Genomic DNA, 27,515 nt, shown 5'->3' on the forward strand with positions numbered 1-27,515 from the left:
TATGCAACTTTTCACGTGATGTTGGGTTTGTTTGACAACAGGTACTCTCAAGAATTACTGGAGATTGTATGTGACATCAAATCCATCATTTATACCAATTATCTCCCACCATCCAATATCCAAATAATCCCAAACAACAGAATGAAACTGTACTTTTTGTGTATGTATCCTTTGACTCTTGACCTTTTTCTTTTGTCTTTCTCTTCACTGACCTTTCTGCAGCAGTCTTCACTTTGTATCTTTGTGCATGTCCGGAGTCGTACAGCAAAAACTTCACAGCAAAGAAAAGTTCCCTTTGATGTTACCTCTCTGCAGAAGTTTGGTGCAGAAAACCTGCATGGCCTTGCTTTTGTGTCAGTTTGTTTTATTTTTTTATTTTATTTTCCCATGGTTCCTTTTAATGCATTCAATACCTGATCATAGCTAAACACTACAGAAAAATGAAAGCTTTAACATACATCACCAGGCAGGTAGCATGTGTACCTGCTGTTCCTCTCTTTGAAATGATCAAAACAACTTCAAAGTGAGTCTAACATTTTTATTCTCAAATGTTAACACAGACTCCTAAACAACATTAGCTGCTTTCAAGGTGTTGTTGTGTAATCTATCCATCAAGACATTAGCTTCACCTGCTTATCCTTTTGCTAACTGAAAAAAAAATAAAAAATCAAACTAGCCAATCAAATCCTGCAGTCTTCCAGAAAGATTTAATCAGTTCAAAAGGACAAAGGGAAGGAAATTGAAATGATCCACTTGATCATGTCTCCCTGGAGCTCGATTACCTAAATCACAGAGACACACACACACACACACCTCCTCATTTTTTACTACTGTTTTACGCTGTTTTATCTCTCGTTTCCCGACAGCTGTCTTATTCTCTAACCGACATTTTCTTCAACATCGTTCTGAATGAATTTTCTGTTAGCCTGTCTCAATATTCCCAGTTGGCCACATTCAAGAAGCCTTCTCCTGAACGTGTATGAGTAATGGACACTGAAAGAGACCACTGTCTGTCAAGGAAAATACTAAGACAGATGTAGAAAAAGGCAGAAGTTACATCGACTTGAAAGAGGAGGAAAGGGCCGGGGAAGTTTTAGTTATCCAGAATCCACCTAGAGCCGCGTTTAAGCTTCCACCCGATCAGGATGCTAAAGATGAAATTGAAAACATCCCCTTGAAACAACCATTGTTCGGAATGTAGTGGCTTGATTTTGTCTAATGAGTTCATCATTCCCTCTGGTAAGCAAAGTAATGACCAAACTAACCGTTCCTGTTTGCATAAGCATGTAAAATAATTATGGGATTGGGTTGCTGTCCTTGGTTGCTCGACAGGACGTTTTTCCAGACACAACAGTTTACATGCCGGGTTTTGCAAAAGCGTACCTGTCATTTTGTAACCAATTACAGCCAAACATACAGACCAGTACAAAGTAGGAATAAAGTGGAACGATTTATATAAATGCTTTTTCTTCACAACTCTGACCAACATCCACTATCCGTGCTGAAGAAAGGCAGTCCAACAACACGCTGCCACAGTTGAGATGTTTTGCTCAGAACTTGGGAGATTGGTTCATATCCTCACTTTGCTCTAAACTTCCCCGCAACATCGTCTCTGATCAGCCCTGTGACTCTGTTGGTTTTTATGATGCTGTTTGCTCATTAATATTCTCCACCAAACCCCTACAGCCTTTCCACAACATTACTGTACACTGAGATGAAATTATATACAGTTGGGGCCCCTATTTACCTAACGGGTGACTTTTCAAGGCAGTTGGAAGCGGTGGAGTTTATTAAGGGTATCACAGTAAATGGGGAGACACACACCAAACACCAATCTCAAGGTTTTTTTTTTTTTATTTCTACAAAATGTTGGAAACCATGTTTCATTTGCTTTCCACTTGGTGAGTACGCACTGCTTGATGTTGGTCTATCACTTACCACTATGTAATAGACTGAGGTCTGGCAAGGCGCTGTATGTCATTATACGACGAATAACATCAGAGACCAAGTCATAAAGTAAACATAGGAGTAAACATTCATTTTAGTGCAGCACTTCGTCTAATGGATGTGACACGTTTCTCCAGCCGGGCTTCTCTATTCCTTAATCGGTCAACTAATTGATGTCATATATTTCTTAATGATTAGGTCGTTACGTGGCCATTATTCAGAAAGTCAAACAGTAATAAAAAATTTGACTGTACACACACATCAGCGCACTGTGCTGAGGCCAGTGGACGATCGGTGCCCTGATGCGACCTTCTTGGCTCGTCTGAAAGAAGCGCTCCACTTAAACTTCGCTGGTCCTTCGTAATTGAATTAGTCTGCTCAATTATGTAGCGGCAGGCCTGTCCTCATTATACGGCGCTATTAAAACACAAGAACCAAGCCAAGGGTGGTGGGAAGCGGGGAGCAGTTACTGAGGAACGGAGTGAAGAGCTAAAAGTTATTTTAGCAAAGCATAAAATTTTATGGCTTTGTCTTCAAACTGTCTTCCACATCTGCGCAGCGGCGCCATACATGAAGGATGTCCCCCATGCATCTTCTGTACTTTCCTCCCGGCTGATTGCTAAGGAAAATGTTAAGGCAGCAGTTTCGACAGAAGTTCTCTTTATTTTTCCAACGGCTTCACATGAAAACACGACGCCGATCTCCGCTAGCTGACGTGCTGCTTTGAGGAACCAAAAATGTTTATTCATCTGCGGTGCGTTTTGCCTGCCCGCTCCCCGTTCAGGGGAGAAGTTCTGATGTCCGAGACGTCGGCTGCCGTCTGATTCCTGTCTTCTCGACTCACAGTTCTTTCCTTTTCGTCTCATTTATCCAGGATCAACTGAAGACCCTCCAGAGAGGCTACAAGCATGTTAATGATGAAGCTCTCCGGCTGCAGAGGTGAGTTGGCTCCTACACAAACACACACACGCACACACACACATTCATAATGTAATACACTGAATGAGCTCTCTGCTTCTGTGGAGAAAACAGACACAAACACACAGACAGTTTTTCTGCTCTTGGGACCCAGTTGTCGCTGTTTAATTACCTCTAACCCAGATTGAATCTGTATTCCTGTGTCCTTTGACTGTCCTCTCTCCTCTCCGGGCCAGTAATCACCTGACTATGGACCTGGACAACAACATCAATATCAACCTGCCGCCTGTGGAGACCAAAGTGTTGATGTAAGTATACGGTTCAAAAGGCTGGCCAGTAGATTCAATTACAGCATGAATAAAGTTCGCACTTTCATTCACATGTTTGCATTGTGTCATTTTCTGATCACGGGAGAAAATGTAAAGTAAATTTACCTCAAAAGGCTGGTATTGGGTATTTTCCAGGAACATAGTGTCATTTTACAGCACAGTCAGTTAACTATGTTACTTCCAGTTGTTGTATAAATGCTGTATATATCAAACATGACGTCATAGTTTGACACTTGGAAATTGGGCCTCTGTCTCTTTAAGAAGCTCCTGCTTTTTCCGACACTCCAGTTTCATCACAAGAACGCTTCTCATTATGCCGTTTACAATTGTTATTAGGATGGTTGGACTGAGATGCGACTTGTATGAAGAGCTCCTCAAATGAGCAGGTTCAATCACGTGCTGCCACTAGTCTGGAGGAGCTGAGTGGGGAGAGAGCAGTGTAAGAGCACTCTGTGAGGCAGAAGTTTGGCTGGGGACTGTAACTCCAAGGAGGAGCTTTCGGGAAATAGGCAGCACTTTGTAGGATCAAGAGTTTAGGCACACTTGAATGGTTGTCACAAGAGATAAAAGGATTTCTCAAACATGCATGAAAGAATCAAAGCAACATCAAATTAAACCAGTGAAGGAAAGCTTGATACAATTTGAATCAGCATTTTGCATTTTCAGCAAATCTGGAAAAATGTAGAATTTGATTTAGGTATTTTACAGTTCTGGAACAGTATGAAAAAGTTTAAGAAGATATTTATATTTTCAAGCCCTTGCCCCCTGTAGATGATGACACATTTCTAAGTCTTGAAAATCCCCTTGCTCCACCCAGACTGCACATCGATCTACCCAGTCATCTCTCCACTTACTATCCATTCATCAGCTTGTTTTTGGAACCAACTTTCCATTGATCAGTCTGTTCACCCATCCATTCATCTATCCATTTATGTTTTCATCCATCTATCAGTCCATCCATCCTGCTGTCTGCCTTTCCATTAATAAATCATCCATCCATTCATCCATCTGTCGATTTAGCCACTTTAACCACTCTTCATCAATCCATATGTCCATTATTTTGTCTATTCACTCATTCATTTATCAGTTCATCAATGTTTTTGTCCGTTTATAGATCTGTATGTGTGCCAATCACCCCATCCAAATATCTGTTCATCCATGCTATGTCTGTGGATTCATCCATCCATAATTTCAGGTTGATAGATTAACGGAAACCCTTTAAAGCTTAAACGAAAAATAACTTTAGCGCAAGATTTTATATTTGCACTGTCGACTGTCCTCAGTCTTCATTGCTGCACTCCCACAAGGTTAGAAAGTCACAGCTCCGGGTGAGAAAATCTGGAATTTACAAGTGTTAGTAATCGCTGTGCAACTCTTCTCCAGGAAGCTTGCATCATAATCCTCTGTTGTGCTTCGTCACGTTTTGTCTTCATCTCGCTGCGTAGCATCCAGCGGGCATGGCGAGACTTTCTGCAGAGACAGGAAGTGGAGAAACGGAGCCCCTCCCCACCTTCGCTCTCCTCCTCCGACAAGATGAGCATGTCGATCAGCATGATGACCCTGTCAGATGGCAGCACCCCTGTAAGTCATCCGAGTGTCACACATACTCGCCATTAAAATATCAGGCATGCAGATGACATGTCAGCGTGTGTTTATGGCGGCTGTGTGAGTCCATATATTAGATAGTTGCACAGATGTGACGTTCTGCTCGCTGCTGCTCTGTTTTCTTTGCGTTGGAGGAAAAGTTTCATGAAAAGATGCTGAAGAAAAACATGACGTGTTTTCTGCTTTATTTCAATATAAACTTTGTGGAAGTCTAACTAAGAAAAATGTCTCCAGGGCAATTACGCAGGCAATAACATTTCGAGGACAGGTGGAAAAAATAAGTGGTTTGATCTGCACTACCTCGGTAACGCAGACATCTTGTGTTTCAGGTTGCTAAAGAAAAAACAAATTACGATGCTTGGGCTTCTGTTGGAAGTTTTTCTTTTGATAAGTTTATGTCAACTTTTGCTCCATAAGGTGCACAACCTGTGCTTGGCCTTGATGATTAATGTAATAGATGGTTCTGGTTAAATTTCTGTGACTTTGGATTGTCTTGCCGTTTTATCCACATCAGCGACTATTAAGCAGACACTGCTTTTGGTTGGAGACTCAGTAGTTAATTACTTTTTCCACTTACAAATGTTAAATGAGAATAAAAGCACAGCTGGCTAATGAGCCATGGATTGCATGTGTGGGATATAACAAAATGCATTCTGCTTTGGACTGAGGCCTTGGGGGGGGGGGGAAAAGGCTTAAGCTGTCAGCTAGCAAACATAGCAAACATTTTGGTTGGCAAACCAAATTTTTGCATATCTAAAAAAGGTTTCCGAAGTTTCCGAACTGAATTGAAGTTGCAAGAATTTAAACATGTTGTGCTCATGCAATATAATCTCCGCTTGTTAAATAAGTAAATGTTGTATTTTACTTGGATCATCTTGAATTTCTATGTGATTCATCAGTACAGTGGTACTGCATACAGTCTGAACTACTACTGTTTTGTGCGTGTGGGATGAATATCTGTCCCTATTTCATGATGAGTTTCTAACACCTTTCTGAAGATCTTAGAGTTCAAATGTTGTTGGGTCCTACCTAGGGAAACCATTCATGTAGTATTGAGTTTGCCCAGAAGAGGGCAGCAAGTTCTAGTTAAAATTCTCTCAGATTGCAAACCCAAATCCAATCCCTTCTCAAAGAGTAAATATAAAAGGATTTAATCGAAGACATTCACAAAAACACACATTTTCACTCAGCAAAGACACGGCGACAGTAAAAATCTGTACAACAGCCATTCTCATTCAGACCGACTCCCCCCACCTGCCACTTCACGAAACCGTAGATAAATCCTCTGGATTTTCTCCACTGCCTCCATTGTGGTCATTATAATTCTACGCCGGCATTGTCTGCACGCTGCTGGCTGAATAGCAAGTGTCTGTACACTTACCTGCTAATCCCTGAGGCTGAAGTCAACAGGCGGGTTAAATCTCAGAGATGGCTAGGAGTGTGAGATTTGGGCGGTAGTTGTCCGCTCAGTTTGCTGCTGTTTGATTTAGATTCTTGTCGATGACGAAGGGGTTAGATCGCTTATGACAGGAGACGATTGAGAGTGGCGAACAGCAGAAATAGGTATGTGCTGTCAGATACCCAGTGGGTGTACAGTTCATGAAGTCATCCAGGATTGTTTATGCTGCACACACGTTCTTACGGTATATAGATATATAGAGCTCTCTATATATCTATATAATATAACAGACAGTAGTTCTAGCTGAGATCCTTTGGGAAGGCAGGGAATTGCTTAGCTCAGTGACTTAGACCTGCTGACAGGGGCAGATGATCATCACTGAGAGAAAGCCAGAGTGAATTGTATGAGTGCATTAGGACCCTAAGGTCAAAGGAGATGGAGCAGGAGAGAGGAGGGGAAGATGAAAAACAGACTTTAGTTCACTGGTTGAATGTGCTGATCCTGTAGATCTGCTCTCTCTGTCTCTCTCTCTCTCTCTCTCTCTCTCTCTGTGTATCAAAGGGAGGCTCAGATTTTCTTTCCATATTGACTGATTCCGTTTTTTTTTCCTTCCATACAGTTGATGGATTACAATAGTCCGATATGAACTCTGCCTCGCTTCACAAACTGTCACTCTCTGTCTGTTTCTCCCTTTCTTCTCGTTGAAATATTTCTTTACAGTAATGCTTTCGGAGGGCGCTCTCGGCTCCCCCGTGTTTGAATTTCTCTCAGTTTCATTTCTGTTGAGCCAGCTATTCATCCTCAGTGTGCACAAACACAAGCACTCACCAGCAATGGGGTCATATTTTTTTTCTCTCTCTCCCTGACACACAAAGATGCAGAAACCATCTCTAAAGTGATTGGATTTGTAACCTTTGTGACTTCAATGCCAGTCGTTGACAAAAGCAGACTGTATAACAGAGCCTGAAACAGTGTCTTGGAAAAAATATGTACACTCGGTTTGTTTGCTTTTTTCACATCTTGACTTGTTCCAATGACAAACTTTCCTGTATTTTTTCTCAGAATTTTTTAGTGACAGTCCAACACAAAGTAGTGCATAACTTGTACATTATTAGAAAAACGGATAATTTGAAAATATTTGCACTAGGGTTGGGCCATAAGTCGGTTTTATCGGTAGTCAGATTTTCGGTTTTTGAAGATTTAATTTTTGGAAAATCTGGATTTTAGTTGTTTTTTTTTTTTTTTTTTTTTTTTCACCAATCCCCTTTTTGGGTTTCCGTAGTTGCCAGCTTGATGTCAGCACACCCATAGCAGCCATCCTGTTTGACAAATGTGTTTTACAACTTCTGATTATTTGAACCTTGAACTCAGGTCAACTCTGCAACAAAATACAAGACTCAGGAGAAAATGATAAGAAGATGAGGTGATCTGACTTGTTCTGTTACTTGTTCAAAACCTGTTAGTCAGCAAGAAAATTTATGTGACTGTTAAAGTCCAAAATGTGGAAATGTTCAAGGGGTATGAATACTTTTAGAAAGCATGTATGCCGGTGTCTGAATGAAGGGGATTTTTGTTGTTTCTTTGATCAACATGCGACTTTTGTGTGCGAAACTGATCTCTCACGCTGTAACTTGGATATCTCTCTTGGTGATCGATCTCTGCACGCTGTAATAGCACCGCTGAGGGAGGCAGAATTATGAGTTTCATTAAAGGGGGAACCTAACAAAACTCTGGCCTTTATGCTCAGATATGAATCAGCTGTCTAAATTTTATTGTTTCATCATACCGTACCACGTCGGCACAGCCGGCCAGACCGCCAACACGCACACATACACGGGCGAGAGCCGAGTGGACACACAGGCCACTGCAGCTTCAATTTTACACTGTCTAGAAGACAAATGCCCTTTTATTATGAGGCATCAATCAAATTGTGTTTGGGGGTGAGGTAAATGTTTTTTTTTTTTTTTTTTTTTTTTTTAGCAGCGTTGCCTCTAAATTGCTTGAGGAATGAGAATCCGGAGAGGACGCTCTGAGATGCTTGGAGTCTGGATATTAGTTTTTAAATCCAGTTTGGTTTTAGGATTTCATTCTACGTTTTGAATGGGATGTATGGGAGCTGTCCATTGCTTTGGTGCTGATCGTACATCTGGGGTGTAATAGCCGTGTTATGACACTAGAGGGAGGCCTTGTCTCGTAATGGCTGGTTTGTGTTCTGTCAGCAGATTGTTTGGAAGGAGCAGCATGGTTGGCATTTTTCAGAAAACAGGAAATTCAAGACCTAAAGAGGAACAAAGCATTCGACTTTTCTTGTCCACTTTGTGTACTTGAATGCATAACTCAGTTTGATTTCCTCTCCTGTTTTGTTTGGAATATAAAAGGAATTAAATCATGGAAAAGCCATAAGAGCTGAAGACATCTGTTAGCTGTCTATTCCTGCTCCTTCATTTGGGTTATGAAGGAGCTGGTGCCTAAAGCCGAGGTTCTCCATGTACAGGCCATCAGTCTGTCACAGGTCAACACAGAGAGACAAGGGACAAAAAATACTCAGACATTTTCTCTCAGACTTATACCCATCAGGCATATCTCTTGACGGTTTAGCAAAGCCGGAGTATTGGGAAAGAATCCATTCTTGAGGTGGCCACTCTGCTCCAAGGAAATAGCATTAACAACTACACCATCATGGAGTCAGCGTAAAATATTTTCAATGATATTACTTCAGGTCTTCAAAGGCAGTTTTGTGTTTTGTTGGAACTGAGTGTTTATTTTTAGGTAGTTTTTTTTTTTTTTTTTTTAGCACAGTTGCCTTACAACAAGAAGACCTCGTGTTGGAATCCCAGCCTGGGGTCTTTCTGCCCGGAGTTTGCATGATCTCCCTGTGCATGCTTGGGCTGGCAGATCATTTCACAAACAGCCAATTGTAAGTGCTAAAAACAAAAGAGGCATTCTTTGTGGAACCCATCAATCCAGTCGCCATGTTGTCCACAGGGAAGGCAGAGGTAGTTAAAAAGTTGTTTTGTGCAGAGCAACACGATGGAGAAAAGCATCATCACTGGAAGAACTTTATTCTTTTCAGACTTTAGAACATCTAAGGGTTCCTCAAAATGAGCCAGAGATGAAAAAATATCCAGATTTCCCACTTGGCAAAGTAAAGGTACTGGGCACACACACACACACACACACACACACACACACACACACACACACAAACACACATACATCCTTGTGCTTCTATGAAAACTGAGAGCTTTGTGTTGACTTCCATTCATTTTTGTAACTGCATTTATGCCTAACTCTAACCATTACTAGTCATTACTAATGCACATCATACCTCTAAACCTAAACCCTGAGTCTACACAAAGGAGTCCACTGTATTAGGATCGAACTCTGGTCCCCGTAAGACCAATTGGTCTTCAGAAGGTTAGTAAATATTCCAGAAATTGTCCTATATAGGATAGTTAAATAAGATAAGCACACAAGAACGACTGAGTTTTACAGAAAAAGTATTGAACTTTAAATTTAAATCTGCTTTCAAACATTCTTGAGAGACAACTTTTCAGAAGCAACAGTGGACAAGGGTCAGACAAACTCTTAGGCATTCAAAGAAGACAGTATATGCTTAATATTTCAGATGCAGAGTTTGATTCTAAACCACATTTAAATTCTAGGATTGCTCTTTGAACCAGTACTTCGTTGAAACCCCCCCTGGGAACTCAGCAACGTATACTCTTCATAGCATTTATATTTCCCAGAGCTCTTCAGAACCCCACAGACGGACGACTGATGCACCAGTGTACATGTGTGATGACTGGTGAAGGGTACAGAGGTCCAAATGAGCCCATCTGTCCTGCTAAGGTGCCTTGAGACCGGACCGAGCAGAAGCGGGGTCGTCTCTTCTGTCTGCCAGCTGCTGTGCGTCTCCTCCTCCCATTTCCATCAGCTCTCCTTCTCCCCTCCTTTCCTTTTCTGACATGTTAGAGCTTATTTCTGGCCTTCCTCTTTTTATAGTTAATGTCTCATTTTCCCCGTCTTCTTCATAAAGGATATTGCTCTCTCTCTCTCTCTGTCTCTCTCTCTCTAGGCCCCTCGCCCACTCGCTGTGTTTCAGTCCGTCTCTTTATCACTTGCTCACCCTCCCACTGTTCTCTTGGCTTTATCAGGTCAGGCAGCTGCTGCAGCGGCTGCAGCTGTGGAAGCCTGGCAGGAGAGATAAAATAGGTTAGGCAAAGTTTAGGAAACTTTCGCAAGGTTACTGTATGCCCCCCCACCACCTCTCTCTTTTTGTGTTTGGCACAGAGATACGAGACATTCAGTGGGATTGCGCTACAAATTTAGGTCCTCGGGTTAACCTCCGGGTCTGCGCGGAGCTGTCCTGAAATAACCCACTGACTTTTCTGCAGCCGCCTCTCATTCATCACTATACAATGCATTAGAGGTTCAGCAGATTACTGAGCCAGTAGGCTGCGCAGCTTGTACCCTCCGCCGAAGCATTTAACCTGTCACGCTGGTTTTACCCCCTTCTAATCCAGTGTGGGGAACAAATTGTTGTTCCATCAACGAGCACACGTATTTCTAATCTGTGCAGCCTTAAAAGAAATAATAAAATACAACATTTTATTACTGCAAATGGAAGAAAGTAGGGAAGCATGTAGGTTTGTGTCACCAAAATAGAACAGTGACTTCGCCTCAGGCTCACTGTGCCCCTGTTCTATTGTATTTACAGTACGTTATCCCCATGGTGAACCCTTCACTGTCAAGAAGACGAATGGACATTTTTAGTTTGGGCTCTTACAGTGTCCTCCTAATGTGAATCAAATACAGCCTTGTAAAATTATTCATGTACCTTGAACATTTTTTCACAATTTGTGATGATGCAACTCCAAATTTCGATGTGCTTTACTGGGATGCTATGTAAAATATCAATATGTAATTTTTTTGTTTGTCTCCAGAGCTTTATTGAAAATCACCAGATAGGAAATGGGGAAAGACATGCACCAAAGGTCTGAGAGTCAGGAATCGAACCTGGGATGGTTGCATTGAGGACTACAGCCTCTCTACTTGTGGTGCTTACTCTGCCTCTACACCAGGCAAATTTACCCTGGAATTGACATAGTCCATGGTTTAAATCAAAAGTGTCCTGTGCTTATATATTAAGTTTACCTAGGTCAACATTTTGCACAACCACCTTTTCTTCCAACAATCGCTGCAATTTTTTGTGTTCACACATTTACAGAAGAGGCAAAAAAAATTAGACTTTTTTTTTTCTTTTGTACAGATATAGCAGCTGTAAAGAGCAATTTTCACGTCTTGCTTGCAATTGGATTTAGTTCTGAACTTTGACTGGACCATTCTAAAACATGGCCTAGAGTTGCTGTGCCACCAGAAGGTGAATCTCTCCCAAGTCTCAAGTGTTTTTAAAAGGTTTTCCTCCACTTAGCTTTTGGCACATAGGTCAAAATGTTTCATCTCAGTCTTACCTGGTCACAGCACTCTTTTCGTCTTGTGTTCCAGACGTGGCTGGTGCCAAACTACAATCTAGACTTCTTATGTCTTTCTTTCAAAAAGGGCTTTCCTCTTCCCCGTCTTTCAAAATGACCAAATCGCACAGCAAATAGTTGAGGATCTTCTCAGCTTCTTCACGGATCAAGCTGTCAGTGTAAGTTCTCTAACATCTCCTGGTTAATTTGAAGTTGTACAGTAATATGCAGGTAGTCTGTATTTACAGATTAGGTGGTTTCTAAGGACTGCTTTGTAGTTTTGTTTGTAAAATTGATTTAAAAACCACATATCTGACCTAACTTTGTGTCAGCGTGTCACCGTAAAATACATGGAAGTTGTTGCAGAAACATTACAAAATGTAAATCAAACTGTCTCAACTAGTTTTCCATCACTGTGAAGAAATAGTTGTTTTTTTTTTTCTAATTATTCCTTAAAGAACCTCAGTGTTATGCTTAATCATCACATTGCAAACTAAGTCAGTGCTATCGCATGTAGCCACCTCAGCCTTTTCTGCTTTCCACTTCATTGTGGAACAGAACATCCCTTTAATGATTTATAGTAATTATGCAAATGAGACATAAGGCCTTAGAAATTAATGCTTGCCCCCACCGGTCTCTTCATCGCCGGAGGAAAGTTGTAACTGGAGCCAACGCTTTCACAATCCTGTTACTGTAATACCGGGGACAATGCAAAATAAAACCCAGGTTAGGGGCTTAAGGACTGCCTCAAATTAGTTTTGGGTTTATTTAAGTCTCATAGAGGCAGTTCACGTGTTTAATAGTTTCTTTTCATTAGGTGCAAACAATTGGAAAGGTTTCCCCACACATGGGTCGTAATCTGTGTCTGCTCCTCCGGAGTGATGCTGTGTCTGTGGGCTGCAGATTTCACTGACCTCCTCCCTCTTGTCGAAGTTTTTTTAGCGAGATAAAACGCTAAAAAAGACCCACACTTACATCGACACACCGGCGGGGTGTCGATGCAGGTGTGGGTGTTTGGGGTTTTTTCTTTTTTTTTTTTTTTTTTTTGTCTGAGTTAGCTTTGCCGCCTTGACAGGCCGGACAGGATGCAGGAAGAGTGCCCTAACACACCAACCAGGTTATTGATTGGCAGATTCATTAGTGATTTCACACCACATTATGCAAAGACAGGCCGGGTTTTAAATACGGTTGCATAAGAACGTCAAGTCCTCCAGGCAATACCCAAGTCGGAACTGATTGAAAAGAACGTCGGTGCGCCGAGTTTTCCCCGTTGAAGGCTTCAGCCGCCCCTGCAGACATGTGAAGGACATTCATATGACTCTTATAATTATGTGTTCGGGAGATGGAGCCCTGTGTGTAATAATGTCTGATGGGGGGCAGCGAGGTCTGACTGTCTGCTAATCACCTGCCAGCAAAGTGTCAAGTTCAACATGCGCCCTTTCACACCTGGGACCTGTCATGTCATCCACTCTCTGAAGTGTGTAAAACAAATTACCTCCGTGTGACATGCCTGATGTGATACAGGTATGAGACTGAACCGGATGGGCGCAGATCTAAACGTAATAGCGCAGTGTCACGGCCATCGCATTATAAAAATGGAATTACCTTTAAAGGCCAGATTAATCTGATTCCAAACCCTTCGCAGTGAAATCTACACCGTCTTCTCGTTTTGTTTCTCCTCAGACAGGTTCAGCACTTGCTTTACAGTGACGTCACCGTGGGGTTCTGCATTGTCTTGGAAGCTCCACAGGAGGTCACTGTTCTGCTTTGTAGTGGCCAAACGAGCAGGGAGGAGTTCAGCTCCACTAAAAAGCCTCTGTCTTACTGAATCTGCTCTCTGCTGTGGAGGGCAGTCTCTATTGGATATCAATTACAGTATAAAGCTGGAATTTAAAGTGCACTGTTTCAGAAAGTGTGATGCAAATTGCTGCAACTTGCACACACTCTTTATTCTGCTGCGACACTTGGAATTTGTTAGCACGCCTCTTCTCTTTCGGTTTGATAACACCAATCAAGAGTCTCTTACTTTCGGACAAAACGTCCTCACGTGAACTTTGCGATTCCAAAAAAAAAAAGATAGGTGGTGTTGCTGTTTATTTCTAGCTTCTCTCTTCATCTCTCCCCTCCGTCCTCCTTTGCCTTTTTTTTTCTTCTCCTTGAACCTTTTAATTTCACGACACTTGAATGAAATATTAAAGAGAGCTTCAAGATGACGTCAGACTTGCGAAGAAGCTGCTGGGTTTTTCCAGCCAGCTTTCTATTTATAAATCCCCTACCTCCCCATTTTATTCTTCAGCTTTGTCTGATTTTAATATCGGCTCCAGTTTGGTTTGTAAGCACGTTCATGTCCGTTTATGTTACTAAAATATGTGAGGAATTTAGAGTGGTGCCAACAAGGAAGATTCAGAAATAAGATGTGGAGAACGTACATAATGTTAACCATTCATATCCGGTGTTGGAGCATTTCTGCAACAACATATGCTGTGCAACAAGTTGTCATGGAGATTCTTACCACTGTCTTGTACAAAGTCTCGCACAGCAGCCAAACTCATAGAGCTTTTCCAGCCAGAACCAGTTCACCACTGGTTCTACAACTGAACCGGCCTGCATTTCCGCTACTTGACAGTCAGAGCCAAATCAATAGCTCATCATAAAAGTTCCATTTATTTAATGGTTGATCTCCAGCGTCTTGGTTAATACCGTTTCATAACAAATAACGACTGTGAGCGCCTCACAACCCGTCTAGAATTATGTCCCTAAAGTTTCTCAAACAGCTTTGAAAAATAGCTAGCTTCAGTCTTCCTCCCTCAGTAACAGAGTCTACACTGAAGACTGTTGTTGTCGGCTCCACCTGATACATTTTTACTTGTGGTGTTTTCACTATTTGGAAAAAAAGATTGAATTTATGCTTTTATTTCCCAAAAGGCCCGTAGTCCGGTAAGATGAGCTTGTTTTATTTATAGGTCCAACAATCTCCTAAAATGTCCCGTTTTCTTAAAGCTAACAAGAGCTTTAAGCTACAGCTGTTAACTATGTCATTCTAAAGAAAACTTTTTCCTGCTCATGCAGCTAGCTGTAGCAAACTGCTGCCTCTGAACTATTAATATTATTTGCTGTGCTATAGACTTAAAATAGATCACCTGAACATTAAAGTATGAGATCGTTTGAGTTAATTTAAGCCACCTTTGTCGAATTGTTGATCACTGCTATAACTGATTGATTAAAATTTATGATTAATTTCTAATTCAGCCAAAAACTGTTTCACATTGTTGAAATGCTACTTGAAATGCATACCAGGTTAATCAATTAATCTAAACTACCGGTAATCCTAATTAATGTAGAGCTTCAAAATAAGTTTGATTGATCAATTGAGATCTTAGCTAAATCTTTAAAATAGCAGCACTAAAACAATTTCTGCAAAATAAATGTGGCTAAATAATTTATAAATAATGCTATGCCATTTTTGGCTTAGCAGTTTATGTAGGTTTTAATTAGTAAGCTGTGGTTTGCTGTTTATCTGGGGAATCAATATGATGTGACACAGATCCTCATTTTTCTTAGCCATTTGTTGTATTGGGAACACCTAGAAAATGTGTCATAAGTAAAATAGATGTTTGCTGAACTTTGTAAGTCAGGAAATGGCTACGTGAAAAAGCAATAAATTGCAATAAACTGGTAACAAACAAGACTGCAGGAGGAGGCAGGTCCGACCAGCCGAGGTTTTAAGATGGTCAAAAAGACGCTGTTAGAGGTCTACATTGTCTTTAGGCAAACAAGTCAGAATTTACTACTTTTTCTTAATAATTGAATAATTGGTTGTACATCTTTATCAAATGGATGGTAATGGTCTGTCTTCTAAAATCTTAAAATATCTCATCTGTCTGCTTTTTAACACAGATGCACTTGATTAATAAAGTCTAATTAGAGATGGTGTTGCTTTGAATCTCTGAAATCTTTTGACTGATTTGATTAAAATGAAATTTTTATGTAAATGCTGTTGGTAGCATTTACCAAAAAAACAAAAAAAAAACAGTGAGTCTCATGAAATCCAGCAGAAGCCCTTCTGTAGTTCATTAACTCGGCACTGCCAGTGGATTTGTGTTGCCACCAATGCGACACTTATCACAGCTGAGAGTAAAAACTGTTCCATGTTCCCGACAGCCTTCCTGTACAACCGGTGCAAAGCTGGGACGATTCCTAATTAACTGGGAGAGCAGAGGTTTGCACATACACCAGCACTTACACAGGCACATAGAAGGAAGAGAGAGGTAAGGAAAAATGTGTTGCTATTCATCTGTTCATGACACAATTTTTTTTTTTTTTTTTAATCACACACATTTTACCTCAAGAGCTGTGAGATCTGTGAATGTGGGGAGGGTGCAAAAGAACAGCCTGCAGCACTGTTCATATCCAGCCTCATTTAGCCAGACACCACTCCTCTATTATCAGCAGCATCATTATCCGCTCAACTTTCTGCCCCGGCTGACTCACTCCGATCGGGACTTAAGGTGGAAAACTGAAATATCACATGCAGCACTCATGCTCACCTACAATTCCTGTATTCTTTTTACACAAGAACCACAGAACTAAAAATAGTTGCCTTCCAAGTGTGTGCTTGTTGAGTATTTTTTACAGTTTTCCTGTGGCAAAAAAAAAAAAGACAAAATGAGGTTAGGACTACTGTTTGTGTGCTTGAGGATGTGTGTGTGCGTGTAGGTGTGTGCGTGTAGGTGTGTGTGTGTGTCTGTGTGTGTGTGTCTTAGTCCTGATACCACTGAGGTGTGGGCCGCTGCTGAAGATTTATACTAGGACCTGGAAGAGTTAAGGGATTGTTTGCATGTTATGTAAATGAGCTTAATGTCTTTTGCTTCATCTCAAAGTTAGATATCAAATCTAAGTCAAGTCACAGCAAGTCAAGTTTCAACTCTTTCACCACAAGTCCAAATACGTTTTAATGTTTGAGTGGCAAAAATAAATCTGGTCTCAACTGTTTAAGATCCAAGTCTAAAGATATTTTAGGTCTCTTAAGGGGCAGGTCAAAATGAAGTCTTGAATGTTTCCTCAGTTTACCACACCTTCCCAATTCAAGAATCACAAAGGAGTTTTTTAAATAAAATATCTACAAACTAAAACCGAAAAGAAAACAGAATACAAATGTGAAAAAAAAAAAATGCCCCACCTAAAATCATAATTCAGAGGTAAGTCTAAGTCAAGCTTAAGGTTTTATGCCCAAAGTCAATGTCAAGTTCCAGGTCTTTGAGGTGCAAGTCTACAGGAAAACTGCAGTCATTTTTCCTAGTCTTTTTAAGCCAAGTTAAATCTCATGTCTCTGATTGCTGAAATGAACGCTAACATCAGATTCCTTCCATTTTGCAGTCATTGCTGTATGTAATGCAAAATCTAATTATCGTTCACAAGCAAATGAAATGTACCGTCCCTACATTTTTAAGAAAATTCAATAAACCATTTAAAACATTGCACGCCATTAGCCACAGTAGGTCATTTTAAATGAACAAGGTTGTGAATAAAGGTTCAACTGTAAATAGTCTAAAATAGTAGAAATAATTCAATGCCAGTTCATGTCTTATATCAATAAGGAAGTACTTTTATTTTAAAGGATGAAAGTACTTTAAATAACGACAGTGAGAAGAGTCATTGTACGTAACTTGTTAGTAAATTGTAATGCTAGAACAAACTTTGATGAATTGCTATGGACCATTTATCTCTGTGCAAACATCTCTGGGTTTTTACACCAAGCGTACCTCTTAACGAGCGAATGTGTGTGTCCCTGTCAGAGTTCACAGAGCATTAACCATTCCAACACTGCATGTCTCAACAGGATAATAATTAGCCCCGAAAAGATCAGCGAACGATGGCAAACGAACCCTCTACGCCGCCATCCTTCCTCATAAAGAACTCCTTCCTTTGACTTTCTCTGCTCTTTCCTCGTCAAAGTGACAGCTTTCTTCCCCCCACCATGCCGCTGTGATTTTCCCCGACTCGGTCTGAAGTCATATTTCGGCGAAGTTCTCCATGTTGTTATTCAACTTGAACAATCCCACTGCTTATTCAGCCCTGAGAGATCCCACTAATAGTCACAGTGAGTGCTGAGGCATGGAACGGTGGGTTACACTAAACTGACTCTGGAAATATAAAAGACAGCCCACATACGCTACCAGACGTGGGCTGGCTGCGTGTCTGCGTGTTTGAGCGCGAGTGCGCTTGCTTGCTCTCTCAGATGTGACCATCTAAGCTGTGATTTTTATTACAATACTGAACATTCAGTCTGTTTGAGAAGGAGAGGAAAGAGTGAGACTAGAGGGGATTTTGTTTCTCGGTTTATTGGCTTGGCGTTTAGAGCCTGGAAAAAAGAAAAAAAAGAAGAAATCCCAAGAAGAACCAAAGAAAGAAAATGTATTGAACAGAAGGGAGATAAAAGGAGGAGGGGGGGAAAAACAGTTCTTCTTCCCACTGAGTGGTCTTGTCTCCTGAGAATAAAACTGATTTGTGATTAATAGAAAGGCTTCTTTTTTTTTTTTTTTTTTTTTGCTCTTTCTTTCTCTTCGTAACCCAACTCTCTCACCCAGAAAATCCATTTGGGTAATGCTTTCTGCATACAAGGAATGATAAGGGACTAGATAAAAGGCAAAGTCCTCCAAGAGTGTAAAGACAAACGACAATGTAACGTAAATCTCTACTTTCTCTACTACTCTACATTTTACATTATGTCAAAATAAACTTTAGCTTTTTAGTCACTTATGATTAGCTACCACTGTATTTGGTAAGACGCTTTTCATTTTGGTTTAAAGTCGTCGTCTATTTGGAAGAACCACTTGTGCCCGAGGCTTAACTTTCAGGCTGCTTTAAAATTTCCATTCCAACAATCCCTCCCACAGCTAAACACCCACACAGCATGATGCTGCCACCCCCGTACTCCACAGTCGTGATGTTCTCTGTCATCCAAGTTTCCTCCTTTTCTTACTCAAAACGTAATAATGATCATTACACTTCGCTTAGTTTTATCACACTCCTCAAAACTGATAAGTGGAAAAGAAAATCCTAGTGTGTGTACAACAAACTTCCAGATTTGGTGAAGGTGATAAAACCATTTAAAAAAATATTTTACTCATTCTGGCATTTTGCAAATAGAAATAATTTTAGCAACTCTGACTGGGGTAGCGAGGCAGCGGGGCAGTATTTGTGAGGTTTTTGAAATGGCTCGTTTTCCAATTCCCACAAAAGCATTTACTAATTGCCAAAACACCTGCGTGTGTTTTGCAGCACTCAGAGTGTTTCTTGAAGCAGTGAAGACCCAAATAGAAGTACAAAAATGTACAAGAAGACAAACTGTGCATAGGAGGAATAAATCTCTGTTTGAACGTAGCTTGTTTTAATTTCTCCTATCCTTGGTATTTTTGTGTTTTGAGCACCAGCCCATTTAAAGGTCTCTTCAGTTGTATGTTACACATTAACTAGGCGAGGTGTCTACTGTAACGTTTAGCTTAAAAGTTTGCTGAGACACAGGATGGCAGAAAAGCTGGAGAAGCTGAGACTTACAGAGCTTCTTTATGCTTTATTAAGCCAGTAAAATGTTATCAGCCATCATTCTTATCATCACCAACTCATTACGCAGCTCTGTACTGATATTACAGCCCGACCCCTTGGCCTTCTTATTCATGTAGTGAATCAGAGTAGACAAGTGCAGAGAGAGACGTGTAGAAAGATGTGGGTGGAAGTTGGTCTCAAAACGCCGTTAAAAGTGAATAAGTAGCACACTGTGAATGAAAACAGGTTAGGTGGGGGAAATAAAAAACAAGACGGAGAAGTTGTAAGATAAGTGGAGGTTGAACAGGGGTGAGCAAAAGTGTCACAGTTTACGACACCTGGAAGATCAGAAATCGGCCGAGCGGCGTCGCGGGCGCCTGTCACGAGCAGCCGAGCTTCGGCTTATCATTCACACGCGTGACATTGCTCTGGGAAAAGCAAGCTGTTTTTTTTTTCTTTTTTCTTTTTGTGCGTCAAGAGTAAGGACATGGGGGTTGGAGGCGTAAAGAAAAAATATGGTAATTGGGAAGAGAGGCAGCATTTTCTCCTCAAAGACTGGCTGTTGAGGCGGCGTGCTTTGATTTTCAAGCGAGCTGTCATATAGTGCTGGTGGTGAGCAGGTGAGAGTGCCACGGAGAGGTGAGGCACGCCACAAGGGTCAGGCAAATGTCAAGAGGAAGTTTGCGGAGTTCAAGCGGGGTATTTGAAGGCATTTGTGGAAGTTTAAAGAAACGTAATACTTTTTTTTTTTTTTTTCCCCCTACCAGTCACTTAAAGGAGTGGAGATTCTTTATGTGCTTAAAGTCTACCAGCAGCAACTATTAGTTTTGTCCCAGGGGTCTCCTCTCAGTCCTTCATGGCCAGAATGCATTAAAGGCTAGACTGCTCCGGACCACAGTCGGTGCTGCTTAAATTACCTGAACTGGCCGGTCTCTTGGACGTTTTATTTTCTAATGTCCTCATTTCAGCTGCCCTATCTCCTGGACGTAATGTGTACTGTAGATGGATCCAATTTGGTAAAGCAAATTAGGTTTCCAGGGAGCTGTAATTCTGCCCACATCGAAATTGTTGCTAAATAAAAAGTGCGTCCCAGTTACAATGCAGATATTGGGTGTTGGAGTTAAATATTAGCATGCCTAATTTGCTTTATGCTACAACATTGAATCCCGAAATGCAACACTAAGTTGGAAGGACCGCCGGGTTATTAAAAGGTCCTAACCGTTTATGGTCAGGAATAAAAGGAGGTGAGCATTTGGGCAGACGGTGGCTGAAACGTGTCGTAAAAAATGAAAATAAATAAAATGACAGCAGACATTTTTACACCACCTGCTTCAAATCTAACAATTGTTCCTACAGATAGACTCAGACAGCATGTCTGCAACATGAAACTGACGAGGAGATTTCTTTCTTCCAGCCATATTCATGCCCTTTGGACGGATGGACGGACGGATGCACAGTTTGCTTCTCAATGTGGCACGTTTGGCCAATTTAGACTTCTGTTTAAATTGTTTATGTTAACACAGTTTTTATATTCACTGTGTTTGTCTTCCAAAAAGCAATTCTGAAAGCAAACTGAGTGATTTTGCAGCTCAATTTCATGGATTTCTCTTTTCAAAAATTATTCCAAGCTCATGTTGATCAGGATGTTTGAAGTTCTTCTCTGTCGTAACAATTTGAAAAATGTTTTTAAATAACATCAGCTGAGCTAGTTTTACTATCGCTGACCTCGACAGCCTTATCCTCACTTGTTTTCAAATATAAATTGGACCTGGAAGGCCCTACTTTAAAAAGTTGCTTCTTAACTTATCTCATTTTTAAATATCTATTTAATGTAGGGCTGAGCATTGATCGAATCGTTTATGGTGATAAATTTCTTAGAATTAGAATTTGTATTCATTGTTGCAATTTCCAACAGCAATAATGATAATTAAAAAAAAAAAAAGAACTGTTCAAAGTTGTTAGGGTAGGATTATTTTTGCTATTTTCTCCATTGTTCGCTAAACCCAAATACCAATAGATTTGAAAATATGATAAAAATGCAGATACTGTGAGCAGTTTAGTGATACAAGTCAATCTTCTTTGTGACTGGGGTCCTAAAGAAGTGTATTAAATAGATATGTTTTTAAGAGCAGTATTTATGGCTCTGTGTTTGTTGTACCACGCAGTCACAGCCATACATTTACCTAAACAAGAAGTAACAAGTAGGTCTTATTGTCACTTTTATTGAAATCACAACAGTGCCACAAAATAATATTGCAAAAAAACTTTAAGTCCAAATTGCCCACTCCTAATTTAATATCTAGAAGCAGTTTGCAAAATTTCAGTTAAAGCTTTTCTAAAATGCTTTCAGCAGCTGAACACCTGAAATCTTTGGATTTACTGCCTGACTGTCACTCAAGGCACCCAACACATTTTGCCGAAATGTGCAGACCGTGTGTTGTTTAACTTCATAAAACTATTGCTTTTATTCTGCTTTTAGTGTTTGGTGATATCGAGCTTGTTTCCCATAACACCCTGCGTACTCCCAGCGTACAGCTCTCCGTGACAACAGAGGCTGTCCCAGACAATACAAAATGTGTTTATATTAGCATCAGCTATGATGCATCTAAACAGAAAAGTGCTTGACAGCTTTGATACGAGAGTTCCTCGGTTTCAGAATCACTCATTCACCGAGTTCATGAACCGAGCAAGAAAAAAAAGACGACAACAACAAAAACTCGGAAGACGGAGAGAGAATAAAGTCATACACGAGAGCTGCGGTGTGTGTGTGTGTGTGTGTGTGTGTGTGTGTGTGTGTGTGTGTGTGTGTGTGTGTGTGTGTGTGTGTGTGTGTGTGTGTGTGTGTGTGTGTGAGCGAGCAAGTGCAAGGAGTACAACAGGAGAATGTGTAGGAAAAGACTTGTCTTCATGAACTCTTTCATTTCTGCAAAGCTTTCAATGAATCCCTGCTCCTGTGGGGGCAACAGAAGTTTTTTTGCTGAGGAGAGGGATCCGTCACTATTGTGGCAAAGCCATTTTTATCTACTTTATCGTAAGCAAAACTCACTTGGGGCCAACAGAGGTAGAAAGTTCAGCAGGTAGGAGTTTGGAGAATTTAGAGACAGCCATGTTTTCCCCGTACATGACGTGTTGAATTAATCACAAACCCGGAAATGATTATCCTTCTATTAGAAAAAAAAAAATAAAAATCACTACTATGAGTTTGTTTCTGACAGTTTTGTTATTAATTTACCGTCTCTCTCTTTCTCTGCGTTTGCTCCAGCAGCAGCTCAGCGTGCATAAATAACCCGCTGCATGACTTCCATTTTCAGTCGGCAGCTGGCAGCTTGAAAATGGAGTCGCACTGATACAGTGAATATATTCAAATTGCACAACATCAATCACAATAAACAGTATATACGATTCCATAGCACAATTCCTTATTATCATACGCCTCAGAGTCTTCTACAAATTCACTGCGGTGCTTTTGCAAGTACTGTTTGAGTGGAGCAATGCGCTCTGCATGCATAATACAGAACTTTTTTTTTTTTTCCATTCATGCAACACGGCTCAGTCGGGTCAGATCCGTCTTGTTCGGTGAAGGGAGGAACCAAAACAAATTCGTTCACCATGTTTCAGTCAAATGACTAATGAACAAATAAGCATTAATGTGTAATAACAGCTGAATCCTGCATGTGATCATTCAAAGTATTAATATTAGATTTTTTTTATAAGGATGTAAATTTGCCAACTAGAATTGTTTTCCTCTACCTGAAAATGAGATAAAACATGACCCTAGCTCTCAAAAATGTTTTATTTTTAATAAAGTCAGCCTAAATAATGATAAATAACGTGTTTAAAAAGGGCAACATAAACAAAATTAGAAACCAGAGTTATAAAGAAAAAAAGTTTAATATGCAGCAGCTATGGCACTTTACCTGCTGCCTTTCCTTGTGGGGACGTACGGCTGCTGCATCTCCCACACGTCTCAGCCTGTAGAGGAAGAGGGTTTATTTATAATTTAAGATCCTGCTGCAAATGGCACATCTGCATTTGCAATTTGAAAAAGACAGGTTTACATATTAAGATGCCTCTTGGAAATAATGCTTCTGTTTATTCTCCCGTACAAATCACTCGGGCTAACAAGGAGAAAAAAGCTGCGAAAATAAAATCACCTGCATCAGGGTCATATATAAATATCTAAACTTACTATTTTTATAGTGAGTTTGTTGAGTTAATAATGATGTGACCATGTGGGATACTTTAGACGGTGGATAAATCTTTGACCTTTCACCACCACCTGGTCCGGCAATTTAAAAAAAAACACTGATGTCACTGCAAAAGTAACTTATTTTGATGTTTTGTGTATTACACAATCAAGTGTACATTAAAAGTGACAATGTCCCAACTTAATGACAGATATGACATTTCTGGATATTGCCAAAAAAAACATCTTTATCCAACTAAAAGTGACTTTAGATTCACTGTCACTGTGAAAAAGATAAGGATATTCTTCCCAGCAGCTTTAATTGTCTTTTTTTTAAATGCTTAAAACAGGTAACTAATCAAATCTCACCATAATGCTTAAGATCAGGTCTGCAGCACCTCATCTGATGGCTTGACTTTAACTCAGATCTTTGTCAACATTAGGAAATTGATGACATATTTATCTCAGAGATATGGGCGAGCAAATAAATCTTGAGTGCACAGGGAAAGTGCGAAAAAGAAATATGGAAAGAAAGAAAGAAAGAAAGAAAGAAAGAAAGAAAGAAAGAAAGAAAGAAATGGACTGAGCCGTATTTACTTGACTAAGTGCTGGATGTGTTCATAGCCACTACTTTTTGTGAACGCCTGTCTGCCTGAATATGCTTTTAAGTAAAACCTACTGGACCGTGCACCTCCATATGTCTGGCCTTGATGCAGTCAGGGTCTTTGAATTATGGACCGCGATTAACTAATTCAGTTTTCACTAAAGCGGGTCACTCAGCTTGAACGCAAGCTTCATTCCGTCTTGTTCTCCACCGCCAGAATGAAAAGCACGTCTGCATTTTTAACGCCTGTTCTGTTTCGCCTAATCATTAACATTTATGTTGATGATGTGCTCTCAAAATAAAAGGAAACCAGGTGTTTGTAGTGCTTTGAAATCATACCTACAAGACATTTTCCTTAAGCAACTGTGGTGTCAGTGAACCGGAGTTCAGCTCTGTGCAGCTTGTTGTCTCGTTGGAGAGAACACATGGCACGATTGTTTTGTTGCATTTCAACATGTTCTGGGGCTGAAGAATGTAAATCCTGGACGGGGGGACTCTTTTACCACCTACCAGGTGTTCAGTGTGATTAGTAGGAGGAAGATTTGTGTTGAATCGAGCCATCAGAAATGCATTATATTTTTTTTTCTAGCCTTCTTGCCCTCAGTTGTCATTATTTATTCATTTAAAGACCAGAGTTGATGTCATGCCGACAGGCTTTAGCCACTATTTTAAAACAAAAACGAGGCAAGTTTAATTGTCCAGCACCTTTCATGTGAAAGGTAATCCAATTTTTCTTTACATGGATATAAAAGAACACAGATAAGAGATCACATTCAATACACAACACATAAAAGATCAAAATGTTGACAAAGTCACTATGGAGGTGACATTTAGAAAATGTCTTAAGCGTCATGGTAATTCATGATTGGTTATTAGCGCAGGTAATTACTTTTTTTTTACAGGACGTAGATCTTTTCTTTCATTCTAAAGTCTCCAAAAGGCTGAAAACGTTTCCAAATCCGGCATGTTCAATGACAGGGTGGCCCAATCACAAAAAGATCCCAACAACTGACATGTGATCCTGCTGTCAAGTATTGGGATGGAAATAGAAATAGAATAGAAATATCCATTAATGTCCCTCACTGGAGAAAGTCAGGTTTATTAGCATTAAAGTGATAGATGAATGGAAGCACAGAGATATACATAAAGGCAGCAAAAACAAACTGTAAAGATACGCCTTACAGTACGGGCAAACTACTTTTAAAACACACTGCACATAAGAGCAGCATACTCACTCTAAAAACTTTCTAAATGAGTAAAAGAAATAATATGCAAACTGTGCCTTATGTAATCTGTGAAAAACATTATTTGAAAGCATGTGGAAAACTGTAAATAATAGCAGTAACATCAGGGGTCCCCAAACTACGGCCCGCAGGCCGGATCTGGCCCGCCTCCTCATTTGGTCCGGCCCCCTGAACAATACCAGAGAGTTTTTTTTCATATATATGTGGATTTTTCTTCAACCACCAGGGGGGCTTTTGAGCAGATATGAAATTTAGTTTCCCTCAATGGAATATATACTAGTCAGTACCAGTCACCGTTTCGCTCACGGTTTTTTTCCATTTGCATTCTGTGTAAAAATCTATCTACAAACTCTAATATCCAGCCGCCCCCCGGTCCACAGTTCCACCCCCCCACCCCGGTCCACAGTCCACAGCGCAGCCAGTTGATAGTGAAATAAAAATGGCAGGGCCATACTAGCACAGGAAAGAGAAACGGTCTGAACAGAGAGAGACTGGTGTGGGACGCAAGATATACTTTATGCGGTTCTGTTTAGAGATATAAACACCTGATAAGGCTCTTAAGTTAAAGAGGACTAATTACCTCTCCTCCTATTACTGTTGCTTTTGATTGTTCCTATCAGATACTTTTTAGTTCCTTATATTCCTCATGCTTATTGTTTCTGTTTTAAATTTGGAAAAAGCAGGCCCCGAATTTTCTGCCCATATATCCTACCCATCTTCCAAAAGGAAGGTTAAAGAGAAAGTGTGAGGGATTGCGTCTTTAATGAACAGTTCCAGTGACAGCACTTGCTGCCAGATTGCATAGTTATGCTCAATCCATCACTAAGTGAACATTCCCTCTCTTAGCTTGAAGCTGAGATGTGAAAATCACCACTGACCTGTCCCTTTTTAATACTGAAGTCATCAATTCATTACCCCCCACCCCCTTATCTTTCCAGAGCCTTAATTTAATGGTATCATTTGTGCTATCTGACATAGTGCCCATTCCTAATTTCCATTCATTTATAGATGAGCGAGATACGCCTTTTAATGAAAAAGAGAGGAACTGGTGGAGGTCACAAAATTTTGGGAATATAAACATGTTGAAATATTACTACTGTTTCTGCACGAATAATATTTATGAACTGACAAAAGACACAGAGACATCTGCACCAGACCTTTTAGCTAAAAAAAAAAGCAAAAACAAAAAAAAACAGAGTAATTTCAGGCTTTAAACAGAAAAAAAGCACGTCAGGAAAACAAATTTCTTATTCAACTCATACAATGAGTTTCTGTTAATAACTTAGGCTTAAAAAGGGAATAAATATTGCATTTTATGGTTGATTAATCCATTTTACCAACTTACCTCCCAGTACCTCAATACTTTTTCCGTGCCGCATTGGCGAAAAGAAGAGACTCAATAAATTCAGTTTCTTCTATTAGAAGTCTAAGAGTGTGCATCTAAATGGAGCAACTGATTAAATAAAATGTAGGCTGTGATGCATCACTGTTCAAAATCAAGCAGACTAAATTGATACACTTACTGGATGTGCTTTTCCCCCCCCCACCCCTGACTCACCAAGAAGGCAGCAGCCACCTGCAGGGAGAGGAAAGAGCTCACACTTTTTTGCTTGACAGCTCCTGGAAGTTTGGCGAATCAGTGCATTTATTCCTGAAACAGGAAATATCCATCATCCCTAGAATGTTCCAGAGCCAAGACGCACCGCATCTCTGTAGCGCTCACCGAACCAAGTCAGTTTCCCTGCTTCAGGAACATGACTGTATTGTCAATAGCCCTTTCTATGAGGTGAACATCTCAATGCATGCAATCAGGTTTCCCTTAAATCATTAATTTACTCCATAGCAAAACAAAAAAAAAAAGAAAAGAAAACTGCAGGTATTGGCTCAGGATACCCAGGAAGAACTACAATGAAGAATTGTGGTGGGATGCTTTTATTTCCACATTTGATGGAGTTAAAAGCATTTCTTTCTTTTAAATTTCACTTTCCACATATCCACTTTTGTCTTGATCAGACTTAGAAAAAAAATATATATATATAAATTTTATCTCATAAGAAGACATAGAAATATTACAAAATTTCATGAATTCATATCTTAAAAAAACAGAAAATAAGCGCATCAGCAAAACAGGACTGCCTAAAGTTTCAAATACCTAAAGAATTTACAAACATATTTACAGATTAACATACAAATGTTATGTTTACTGTAATTTTATGGATATTGTTGAATTCTGCTTTTTATTTGCTAAAAATAATTAATTATTT

At 40.1% G+C, this 27,515-nt stretch overlaps 1 protein-coding gene across 1 annotated transcript in view; it reads left to right on the top strand.

The window, feature by feature from the left end:
• The first annotated feature begins 2,793 nt into the window (after window positions 1-2,793).
• LOC106959245 (schwannomin-interacting protein 1-like) overlaps window positions 2,794-27,515 on the top strand; it is a 164,935-nt gene continuing 140,213 nt past the window's right edge. The window contains exons 1-3 of the mRNA XM_015051685.1: window positions 2,794-2,886; window positions 3,102-3,173; window positions 4,640-4,775. Coding sequence (XP_014907171.1) covers window positions 3,115-3,173; window positions 4,640-4,775 — 195 coding nt within the window. The 5' untranslated portion in view covers window positions 2,794-2,886; window positions 3,102-3,114. The remainder of the gene's footprint in view (window positions 2,887-3,101; window positions 3,174-4,639; window positions 4,776-27,515) is intronic.

This window comes from Poecilia latipinna, unplaced genomic scaffold, assembly GCF_001443285.1.
Source record: "Poecilia latipinna isolate Pla-1442-1.1 unplaced genomic scaffold, P_latipinna-1.0 Scaffold1060, whole genome shotgun sequence".
In the NCBI taxonomy this organism is placed as follows: Eukaryota; Metazoa; Chordata; class Actinopteri; order Cyprinodontiformes; family Poeciliidae; genus Poecilia; species Poecilia latipinna.